The sequence below is a fragment of the Eucyclogobius newberryi genome, unplaced genomic scaffold (genome assembly GCF_026437365.1).
Source record: "Eucyclogobius newberryi isolate DKJ021-1_F unplaced genomic scaffold, fEucNew1.0.hap1 SCAF_9, whole genome shotgun sequence".
In the NCBI taxonomy this organism is placed as follows: domain Eukaryota; kingdom Metazoa; phylum Chordata; class Actinopteri; order Gobiiformes; family Gobiidae; genus Eucyclogobius; species Eucyclogobius newberryi.
In genome coordinates this window covers 10,544,288-10,556,467 of record NW_027316532.1, presented here as the reverse complement: position 1 = coordinate 10,556,467, position 12,180 = coordinate 10,544,288, and the positions used below count along the sequence as shown (strand labels likewise).

Below are 12,180 nucleotides of genomic sequence, written 5' to 3'. Positions count from 1 at the left end.
GGGCCTGGGTGTGACCGGCGGGGCCTGGGGGGCGGGGCCTGGGTGTGACTGGCGGGGCCTGGGGGGCGGGGCCTGGGTGTGACCGGCGGGGCCTGGGGGGCGGGGCCTGGGTGTGACCGACGGGGCCTGGGTGTGACCGGCGGGGCGGGCCGGGGCCTGGGGGGCGGGGCCTGGGTGCGTCCTGCCTGCTCTGGAATAGTGTTGTCTCGATGCTAAAATGTCAAACTAGATTCCAATACTAATGAATATACTCAATTCTTGATCCCAATCTCGATACAGTTATGATCATTTAAAAAACAACAGACTGACATTTTCAATACAAAATAATACTTAAAAGGTAAAAGGAGAAACGATACGACACGTTTCGACTTCCCTCTTCATCATATTCACAGATGCACAATGATAAACCACAGACACGGAAATCAAAAATTCAGTATCATCACAGGAAGAAGGAGGTTCATGTCTTCATTTGAGCCTGGACGAGTCCATGGATCCATCACCTTATTCTGGAAGTTGGCCTGAGCATAATCCTTCTTCCGCTTGTATTAGTGAACATAGAGCTGCTGAACTCCAGAGAAAATAACTTCTACACAGACTAAAAATCAGTTTTCGGGCCCAGGGAATCAGTGCATTGTTGACTTGTTGGTCACATGAACATTAGAGCATATTTACAGCACATTTACAGCATATTTACAGCATATTTACAGCATATTTTAGAGACTTTTCCCTGGTTCTCCACTTAAGGGAACGTATTTCCTGCTCGACCGGAAGCGCCATTACAACTAAAGTGCCGATCTGAGGCAAAAAGAGGCAAAAGTGGGCGGGGTGGAATAAGGTAAAAAGTGCTTAAGTCGATCTCCTGCCCTTGGATTTTGTGCTACATGTTCAATGCTGTGGTTTTCACTGTTTCACTGCTGTGAGTGGTTTAGTAACAGGAGAGTCTAGCTTCTGGACACGGAGGACATACAGTATTTATGCCATGAAGTAGTATTACATATATTACTGGCCTAGTACCATACACAAGGTCAGATGATATTATGTCAATCCAATATGTTTTTTTGACATATAAGTTGAGGTTTAATGATCAAACTATCAAAATGTCAAAACACATTGCAGAATTATCATCCTTGTATCTGAAAGTTATTTTTATTTTGAAACATCACTTTTTGTAGCTTTTTTACTGTAACTCATATACTTAATATTCCAAATTTACATCTCTGCACAACAATATATTTTTATTTTGATGTATTACCCACTTCTGTTGCATAATTCCCTCCTCATAACAAAAAAACGGACATAGAAACATTTAGCTTAAAAATATGCATTGTCATTCTGTGCCAATAAACACACACTTACACAGACAATAGACAATAGACAACACAGTGTAGACAGAGCATCACCTTGAGTAAACTGTGTTCTATTTACTGTTTCTTTCTGGAGCGCCGCCAAAGGCCCCGACACACCAGAGCGTTTCAACAGGGGCCTCGCAGCTCATTGTCATCACCTGAAACACTAAACCAGCTCGGACACACGCGCCCATATTTCACCATGAGAGAGGAAATATAATTGTGTACACACTAACTGCAGAGTGCACTTTGCTCGGGGCCCTTTCCTGCTTTATTGACCACACCTGCATTAGCCTCTGAGCGAGAGAGAGAGAGAGGAAATCATTTTGTACTCGGCATCAGTAAAACCACAACGGAATACGACCTGCTGTAGTATTCATTCAAGTAGTACCTTGTATCGTATGGCAACAAATGTGTTTTTATTGGATCAATCTTTGGCTTTTAGGTCCGGCCGCACCAAATCCACCTTTTTTAACGTATTGACACTGAATCCTTTAGCACAGGCTTCATGTTAAACTATTGTCTTGCTTTAGTTTTGAATGTGCCTATAATTCATAAAGTTTTTTTCTTAAATACTAAGGGCCACAGCAACTAAGAAATAAAGCCCATGAATAACAGGAATGTACCAAGAATGTATAGAATCTACATGAACATTACTGGTTGGATGTAGCTCAAGCTCTGGAGAGAAATGGGACAAATGCAGAAGACACGTATCACTACAGGGACAATAAGTAGTAACTGTGTAAACACTCGCTTGTCTCTGTTGATATGTCATTGCTATGTTACAGGTTTATACTTTTAAAAGATCTTTGAAAAATGAAATCGAAGCTGCAAAATTATATACATTTTCACCACAAACGAATGAGGAAAATGTACTGTTTTCTTTTATATTCATGTTTTATTTCCATACATTACCACATGCCGTTCCTCACGCACATAATAGTTTTATTTCTCAGCTTTACATCGTGAAACACTGTTATTTTAGTCTGATCGATTTGAAATAACTACAGTTTCCATGTTCACTTCCTTTTCGTAGATTTCCATGATACGGCTCGACACTGAAACGTTTTATCTTCATTAGTTTATTGATTTTCACATTCACGCATCAAAGCAAAAAGTCAACGAGATAATGAGATTTTTCACGAGGCCCTAAAGTGACAGAAAACAAAGTGTTCTAAGACTTCTGATGCTCTGACAATAGAAAGTGAGAGAGAATATTGTTTCTTCTTCTTTGTTTTAAATTAAAACAAGGTTATAAAGGCAAAACTATATCATTTATGCCAGAAGATCTATTAGTGGCACATAAACCACCTTCTTTCATTCTCTCTGTGTCGTATCGTGCAATTCCTCAAATAAACCAAACTATTCAACAATCTTCTTTCTAATATAGTTCAGTCGACGAGATCGGTATCACGGACGTTTGTTTCATCTCGTTTCATTTTGCAGCCGCGTCAGAGCTGGAGCCGCCACCATGACGTTTCCTGTCGTCAGTGGCACGGCGTCCCTCTGACCTTCTGTCCCTCTGACCTTCAGTCCCTCTGACCCTCTGTCCCTCTGACCCTCTGACCCTCTGACCTTCTGACCCTCTGACCCCCTGTCCCTCTGACCCTCTGACCCTCTGTCCCTCTGACCCTCTGACTCTCTGTCCCTCTGACCCCCTGACCCTCTGACTCTCTGTCCCTCTGACCCTCTGACCCTCTGTCCCTCTGACCCTCTGACTCTCTGTCCCTCTGACCCTCTGTCCCTCTGTCCCTCTGACCCTCTGACCCTCTGACTCTCTGACCCTCTGTCCCTCTCTGACCCTCTGACCCTGTGTCTGTGTCTCTGACCCTCTGACCCTCTGACCTGTGTCTCTTGTCTTTCAGCCATCGTCAACCCCAAACAGGCCAAAGACAACAAGAGCTTCAACTTTGATTACTCCTACTGGTCCCACACTACGGTAACGCCCCATAATGAAGCCTTAACCACCTGCATGTCCCACTGTCTTTTTGTGATCACATAAAAGACAATTAATGACAACTAATACTGTGAATGTAAATGTACAGACAAAACAGCATTCTGTTTGTGTGGGAGAATATCTATAAAGCATGATCACAACACTAACTTTGACTTTGTTTAACTAAATTAGCTCATTATTGGACCGAAAAGCAACTCTTGCCCGTTTCTCACAATGTAACATATGACACATGTTCATTTACTGGTGTCTCCCGGTGAAGTGAATCCATCTCTGTTGTTCGAACGGCTCTGCTCGATCATTGTAGACTCATTCTTTTGTATTGAGTTTGTCAGCTTTACGACATCGGTTCAGATTTATAACGTGATTATCGATCTGTGCTCGCAGCCGGAGGACGTCAACTTTGCCTCTCAGGTGCTGGTGTACAAAGACATCGGGGAGGAGATGCTGCTTCACGCCTTCGAAGGATACAACGTCTGCATCTTCGCCTACGGACAGACCGGATCAGGGAAGTCCTACACCATGATGGGCAAGCAGGACGTGGAGGACCAGCAAGGAATCATCCCACTGGTCAGACTGAAGACATCCCACACACAACATTCTGATTCACAATATTGTTTATTTAATGTGTCTTTTTCTCTTCCCAGATGTGTGAAGATCTTTTCCGCAAAATCAATGAAAACACAGACAACAGCGTGTCTTACTCCGTCGAGGTTAAATCCCGTTCATTTGAAATCGCCTGACATTTGTAGCTCGATCTTACTTGATCTGACTTTGCACAGGTGAGCTACATGGAGATCTACTGTGAGCGCGTGCGGGACCTTTTGAACCCCAAAAACAAAGGGAATCTCCGTGTCCGGGAGCATCCGCTGCTGGGGCCGTACGTGGAGGACCTGTCCAAACTCGCCGTCACGTCCTACAACGACATCCAGGACCTGATGGACTCCGGCAACAAGGCCAGGTACAGAGCTCCGCCCTTGTGCTTTATTGTGAAAGGATTTACACGTTTACATCTGAACGGAATCTGGCTCCAAAATCGCTTTGATACAGAAAAAAGCAGCACAGTGGAAGCAGAACCTTTTTTTTCAGGTGAAATGAAGGTTAAAGCTGCACAAAAACAATATTTTAACCAACAATATCACCAATACAATGAGTTTAAGAAAAGATACTTCTGTCTGAATCTGGAAAAAACCTGACTTTATAATATTTATGACAAAGGCACAAGTTAAATAGACTTAATACTTTCTCCTTTCATGTTTTGAAAAGTGGTCTATGCATCTTTAAGGCTAAATATACCCAGAGAAATGAACCATAAACCACACATTTGACTTCATAGTCTTCAGCAGCAGATTCTCATATACAATTTTCACCTTCACGTCACCCACATGTGAAGTGCAGGGTCACCAGGTTCATCACAACAACACAACATATAATATATATAACAACTCGTGTGTTATATTTTGTTATATTGTGCTATATTGTGTTATATCGAGTTATATGGTGTTATATGGTGTTATATCGAGTTATATAGAGTTATATCGTGTTATATCATGTTATATTGTGTTATATTGTGTTATATTGTGTTATATTATGTTATATTGTGTTATATTGTGTTATATCGAGTTATATCGTGTTATATCGTGTTATATTGTGTTATATTGTGTTATATTGTGTTATATCGTGTTATATTGTGTTATATTGTGTGATATCGTGTTATATTGTGTTATATCGTGTTATATCGTGTTATATTGTGTTATATCGTGTTATATTGTGTTATATCGTGTTATGTCGTGTTATATCGTGTTATATCGTGCTCTATTGTGTTATATTGTGTTATATTGTGTGATTTTGTGTTATATTGTGTTACATTGTGTTATATCGTGTTATATTGTGTTATATTGTGTTGCTCTGCAGGACGGTGGCGGCCACAAACATGAATGAAACCAGCAGTCGCTCGCACGCCGTCTTCAACATCATCTTCACACAGAGACGCCACGAAGCCGACTCTGAGAATGTATCTGAGAAGGTAATAAATATGCGAGTAGATGTAAGATATTGCTTAATCCCTTCACTCTCCTGATGTGTCTGTCTGTGCTTCAGGTCAGTAAGATCAGTCTGGTGGATTTGGCCGGCAGTGAGCGAGCCGACTCGACGGGTGCAAAAGGAACAAGACTTAAGGTGCATCTTTATCTGCACTGACTTGAAATTATTGCCTTATTGCATTTTATTCTTTTGGATAATTTCCCTTCTTATTCACAGGAAGGAGCAAACATCAACAAATCTCTCACCACTTTGGGAAAAGTCATCTCAGCTTTGGCAGAAGTGGTAAGTTTATGTCCTCTTAGAATGAAATATAATGTAAATAGCATGTTATTTTATTAAACACAAATCTGTTCTATTGTTTAGGACTCTGGGCTAAATAAGGTAAGGTCATTTTATGAATAGAACTGCTATAACTTCAAAAATAATATCTAACGCTTGTTGTTTTCTACAGAATAAGAAGAAGAAGAAAGTGGAGAGCTTTATCCCGTACAGAGACTCAGTCCTGACCTGGCTGCTCAGGGAGAACCTCGGTGAGTTTTTATGAATATCAACACTAAAGCTTTTGTGGTGGACGTGATGAATGAGTGTTTAGTGCTCCAGCCCCATAGCAAAGAGGTTGTGGGTTCAGTCCTCTGTGAGTGATTGGCAGTGTACTTGTCCTTTTATTCAGATTTTTTAGCACATACCGTTAAAAGTCTAAATAAGCTCGGTAGATACAAGGGGGGAGTTTCTGTTGAAACAAACAACTCTTTCCACTTCAGGAAGGCTCCGCCCAATGGGCTGGACTTACCACAGAATAGTACAAATATCGGAGTTCTCAACCTAAATTCTTTTATTGACAATGACTCTTGGATGAGAGTCTAAACGTCTAATTTTTCTAACTGAGTCCAGATGACTACAACTGAAGCTTTTTCTACAATAAAAATCCTTTCCATTTTCATTTTTATTGAGCTCTTATTGCTAAATGTTCATTCTGCTCACCTCTAATCTTGATTATTTAATTTGTAATATCTTCAAATCAACAGTTTCATTACGATCATGTGGAGGTTAAACCCTAACATCTCTGTTCCATTATGTTTGCATTTTGACAGGTGGAAATTCTCGAACGGCGATGGTGGCGGCTCTGAGTCCGGCCGATATCAACTACGATGAAACCCTGAGCACGCTGAGGTACGGGGGAAACGCTCATGAATGTGCAATAATGAGGTGGCGTTATGTAACCAGCTAAAGGGAGAGCACACGTTCACACTTGAGCTCGTGTGTGGGAGGAAGAGACGGCACCAGCTCCATCAGAACACGTGTAAACTGAAGTGAACAATGCATTAACAGTACAACTGATTTTATTTAAACAATATGTGGCCAAGTAAATGAGTAAATGACTGACGTTGCTCCCAACATCATGAAATCACACTAGAATAAGACACTTTGTTCTCTGGACTTCACAGGTATGCGGACCGTGCCAAACAGATTCGCTGTAACGCCGTCATCAACGAGGATCCAAACAACCGCCTGGTCCGAGAGCTGAAGGAGGAAGTGTCCCGCCTCAAGGACCTGCTCTGCGCTCAGGGCCTGGGCGACATCATCGAGAGTAAGACACTGTTCAAACGCTCATGAAGATACACCTGCATATCTCACACTGACGGTCCAATGATAATCCTGTTTATTATCAGCATTTATTGATTTGTATGTGCCAGAAATGTGTACAAGACCGCGACAAAGAAGAGTAAATATGTGGTAATAGAACCATCTGATTTGGGATATTTTGATTTACCATTGCATATTAAAAGAAAAAAATCTGACTAAATCTCACTGCAGCGTTATATAGATGTTATGAATGGATAAACTCATGATATAATATTATATTTCAGTCTTACAGAACGACTAGTGTCGAGTAAACATTCATTTCAGGCTGTTTTGATAAATTTTTGTGTTAGTACGTTAAGAATACTTGTTCCAGCTTAAACAGACTTACTATAGTCAATAGGCCAACACATAGATATGAGCTAAGTACTTGTTAAAATAGAAATTGAAAATAACGTTTAGTCCTCACTGGCAGTTCTGAGTTGCCGTAGAATCCATCCACTGCAGACTATGAACCCGGTCGAGTGCTTGAGGAGCGTAGCAGAGCTCGACACAAAAGAGGCTTGTTTCATGACATTTCTTGGCCTCTGAATGTCTTTGTCCTCCTTCTCTCTCTTCTCTCTCTTCACTCTCTCTCTCTTCACTCCTCCAGCGTTCCGAGGCACTGGAGCTGACCTGGAGGTTTTGAAATGTGTGTATTTGGCTCATGCTTTTTGGCTATTGCTTTTGCATTTATTATTATGAGCTTATTATGGCAGTAAATTGTTTTCAACAGCACGGCAATATTGAGAATCCTTTATTATATTAGACATTGAATTATTATCTCTAACTATTAAGAGTTAAACGTTAAATCCTTTTTCAGTTGTGGAAAGGGAAATGTGTATTGTTTAAGTGCAAAGTTTTCAGTTTTATATTGTATCTTTATATTATTATAATGGTTGCAGCAGTATGAGGCTTCTATTGAATCCAAAGTCCAGAACTGCTATAAAGACAACTAGACCTAAACAATATCAAAATGACTCATTACTGTCAAGAAAACGGATTGCTCTGAAACGTATAAATATGTACATTTTAGTTTAATTCATTATAACTGTTTCAGAGTGAACACCTGAAACAAACATCTTTTCCACTTTCCTGTCTGATTAGATGCTATAATTCGGTGCTGTAGAGACATAATGAGACTGCACCATCATTTAAATCATCTCAGACCTTTGGCATGACCTGCTCTGTTTGCCCGTGTCGCCCCCTGTTGGTCGCCACAGCACATAAACCTGTGATGACGCACGCAAAGACCTTTATTAACTTGCATATCATTGGTCTTTTGTGGAGCATTAAACTTTTACAGTCTTCCCATAACATATGACTTAATTTGCTGCCCAGAGATGGTTGTAATATTGGATTTCTTTTGACAGGCAGTTGTCCGTGTACTAGAGTGATGGCGGTGATAGGATTTTCCCGTTTTATTGCGCTGCGTTGCCATAGCAGCACCTCTTGGTTTGATGAAGTAGCTTTTAAGGTGTCACGATAAGCCTGGAACACGAGGGATAATCTTTGGGTTGTTGTCACAAAAAAGTGGAGAGTGAAACGAAACAGAAATGCAATAATGTAGATTCATTTAGTCAAAGGAGACACATTATGCAAAAGCAACTTTGTGTTTCCCATTTACACAATTCAGTTTGTGGCTAATGCTAAAAACAGACAATAAATCAGTGCGGGCAGTGAAACTGTCACTGTCACTTCAGTAAAAACAGGCAGAGGCTTAAAGGTTTCAGGCAAATGATTCCTTCCTGGTTTAAAGGATTTAGTGAGACATTTTCCCAATTCAAAAGATATAATATTTTGATTAGAATTGAGCTACTGCTGTAAAAATGAAGGACCTACAAATCCACAAAGAATCCTTATGTCTGAAACCCATGAAGACAACGTAGCCTGGTAAGTGTCATAACGAGCCAAAATTTAAAATAAATAGACATAAAATATGTATATATTAAAAAGTATATAATAATTCCACTCTTGCATTATCTTACTTGGTGCTGGCTGAGAATAAATAGAATAAAAAATGTCAGCAGTTAAATCATATTTTTGTTGTTTTTTGAGTAATGCTGAATCAGAGAAAATAGAAACTTAAATCAAATCTAAAGTTTTTGTAAACTCACACTAAAAATTAAAGAAAATTTACCACAATTGCACTTTTGGACAGAATGAATCACATACATTAGTCTGAGATTAAACTTTTATTAAAACCATTTCTTGTATTAATCATGAATTGCTTCAGTTCTGTGATGTTATTTTGAAAAAAGGCAGAGAATCTTCACTAAACTATTGTTTATGTCCTGCATTTGGCCTTTTGCTTGTGTTGTCTGCATGTTGTCAAAGTCTGGCTAAACTGGATGTTTTATGTTTTAAGTTGCTTCTCTTCGTTTTTCCGCTGATGTTTCGTCCGAGCTCGTTTCCACTTAGATCAAATTTCACTCTGTCAATTAGATTTGTTTCAAGACACATCTCTTCTTTCTCTTCTTTCTCCCCTTTTATTTGACTCTTTTGACTCTTTTCCCATCATCCATTCGTCTCCCCGTCTTGTTCTGACAGACGTGTCTGATTCCAAGAACAATAACAATAAGGGATTTTCCACAGTAACCAATGCTATGACCGGGATGAGCCCCTCGCCGTCTCTCTCTGCCCTGTCCAGTCGAGCCGGGTCCATCGCCAGCCTCCACGACCGCATCATGTTCAGCCCCGGCAGCGAGGAGGCCATCGAGAGGCTGAAGGTAAAGTATAATGAGGACAAAGTACACGGAAAACACATTCAAGACTGTGGTTCCCAAATACAAATACATTTCCCCCACACACAGTTACCATTTAACCTGTGTTATTCAAACTGTATTATGTTTAATCATTTCAGAATTGTGTTAAATATAGAATAATAAGAATAATATATGGCTACTAAGAATACTTGTATTTATTGCCACACCTATATTGCCAGATTTGCTGATATTTGCCCTTTTCTGAGTCATTTCATCCAAACTGTTTTCTATCATCAGGAAACTGAGAAAATCATTGCAGAGCTCAATGAAACCTGGGAGGAGAAGCTCCGCAGAACAGAAGCCATCAGAATGGAGAGGTAACGCAGTATAAACTATAACTACTACTATAAAAACAACACAGTGGAAGGAAAAACATGTCAAGTAGCATCGGGTTTAATCCCCTTACGGCTCATAGTTTAATCCCCTTATGGCTTGAACAAATAATAGTAGCTAAATGTACATGCAATAATGTAATGTGTGTAAATGTTCTGTTTCCCTGTAACAGAGAGGCTTTGCTGGCAGAGATGGGCGTCGCCATGCGTGAAGATGGCGGGACCCTTGGAGTGTTTTCCCCCAAAAAGGTACACGAGTTCTTGAGTCTTTATATGTGTTAAATGGAATATTGACTCTAATGTTTGAAATCGTTTGACCCGAAGCCGTCAGATAGTCCTAGAAAACCCGAGCCTGTGTTTATCGACACAGTTGGGCTCTTTTCACCCAACGAGGTTTGTGGCTCTGCAGTGCTCTGTCCTCTCTTTGGTGAAACCTTTACCTGGAGCTTTGATGCACCTCCTACTGCAGGAGTTATCATCTCCTTTATCTGATCACTCCAGGCTCCCAAGGCGCCGCTGGAGGTTTGGGTGTAACGCACTGACGATCCTTCCCAGACTGAATGTTGTTAGTTTTAGCCTTAGCCTTTAGCATCCCACTGACTTTAAACACTCAGACGCAGTGAGAGAGAGAGAGATGCATGATTATAATGATCTCTAATCGTTTGTGGTTTGTTCTTTGAGATATTTCACTTTCTTGTGCACTGACGTGTGAAATATGTGCGGTAGAGCCATATGTTATGAAGTAAATAACATATGGTATCTATATATTAGTGTTTGGTCTCCACAGTGAAATGTATGTTTGTCTCAGACTCCACATCTGGTGAATTTGAATGAAGACCCTCTGATGTCTGAGTGCCTCCTGTACTACATCAAAGACGGAATCACCAGGTGAGACACATTTACAGATGGAAAATAAAAGCCTTCACAGGTCACATGACAGCTCCTCTACCACCTGACCACTGCTGTCCCCTCCGTGCAAATGCAAAATGTAATAGACGTTGGAGCACATTCTGGCTGTAAACTGTGTCTTCACCCATCGTCCTGCAGAGTCGGGCGTGAAGATGCCAACAGCCGTCAGGACATCGTTCTCAGCGGACACTTCATCAAAGAGGAGCACTGCACCTTCACCAGCTCATCGGACGCCGGCGGAGAAAGTGAGATAAGCCGTCTGTGTTTCACCGTGGCACATAATGGTCGGCGCGTTCGCAGACAGGAAATTAATCTTTCGCTGCCTCTGTCCGTGTGCACAGCTGTGATACTGGAGCCGTGCGAAGGAGCCGAGATCTACGTGAACGGGAAGTTAGTCACCGAGACCACTGTCCTCAGATCAGGTCAGACACTTAAACGTTCACTTAAACACCTCCATTATTCAGGAAGACATCATGGATAAGTAACAATTCCTTCGATCTTTTTAGGAAACCGCATTATTCTGGGTAAGAGCCATGTTTTCCGGTTCAACCACCCGGTGCAGGCGCGTGCGGAGCGGGAGCGGACGCCCTGCGCTGAGACGCCCTCGGAGCCCGTGGACTGGGCCTTCGCTCAGAGGGAGCTGCTGGACAAACAGGGCATTGACATGAAGCAAGAGATGGAGCAGAGGTGATTATGATCATTTCCACACGCTCAACCATTGACAGACAGAATTACAGCAAACATGGCCACAATTAAAAGAGATGAAGTGGCTCTTAGGTATTTAATGGATTTGATATGAACAGTTATAGGAAATCTGTCATTTACATCTGTTGCTAGGCAGGAAACACATATGATTACTACAAAACATTACCAAAAAAACAATATAGAACAATAAAAGTGTACTTAAAAGTGCTTACAGAGTTGGTTGTCCTTCATCCACAGTTCAAGGGGCAGTTTTAAAGTGGACAGTGATGGACATGCTCTTATTGTCCTGTTCCAGTGATTAGTCCCTTTGACAGAGGCTTAGTCCGTCCACATGTGGCGCTCTGGCTATAAACTTTGTGTGCATCACATCGGCTGCAAGCTTTGTTTGTAACTATGTATGATGCATTGTCCCTGTCAAATAAATAAAATAAATAAAATAAATAAAATAAATAAAATAAATAAAATAAATAAAATAAATAAAATAAATAAAATAAATAAAATAAATA

General features: G+C 40.9%; 1 protein-coding gene across 1 annotated transcript in view; it reads left to right on the top strand.

The window, feature by feature from the left end:
• Positions 1-12,180, top strand: part of kif1aa (kinesin family member 1Aa) — a 42,074-nt gene that overhangs the window by 7,022 nt on the left and 22,872 nt on the right. Inside the window, exons 2-19 of the mRNA XM_072439490.1 lie at positions 3,212-3,285; positions 3,688-3,870; positions 3,948-4,013; positions 4,083-4,261; positions 5,215-5,326; positions 5,401-5,478; positions 5,560-5,625; positions 5,707-5,724; positions 5,795-5,873; positions 6,435-6,513; positions 6,789-6,931; positions 9,559-9,692; positions 9,966-10,045; positions 10,234-10,309; positions 10,869-10,948; positions 11,108-11,214; positions 11,311-11,391; positions 11,476-11,656. Of these exons, the coding sequence (XP_072295591.1) occupies positions 3,212-3,285; positions 3,688-3,870; positions 3,948-4,013; positions 4,083-4,261; positions 5,215-5,326; positions 5,401-5,478; positions 5,560-5,625; positions 5,707-5,724; positions 5,795-5,873; positions 6,435-6,513; positions 6,789-6,931; positions 9,559-9,692; positions 9,966-10,045; positions 10,234-10,309; positions 10,869-10,948; positions 11,108-11,214; positions 11,311-11,391; positions 11,476-11,656 (1,816 nt within the window). The remainder of the gene's footprint in view (positions 1-3,211; positions 3,286-3,687; positions 3,871-3,947; positions 4,014-4,082; positions 4,262-5,214; positions 5,327-5,400; positions 5,479-5,559; positions 5,626-5,706; positions 5,725-5,794; positions 5,874-6,434; positions 6,514-6,788; positions 6,932-9,558; positions 9,693-9,965; positions 10,046-10,233; positions 10,310-10,868; positions 10,949-11,107; positions 11,215-11,310; positions 11,392-11,475; positions 11,657-12,180) is intronic.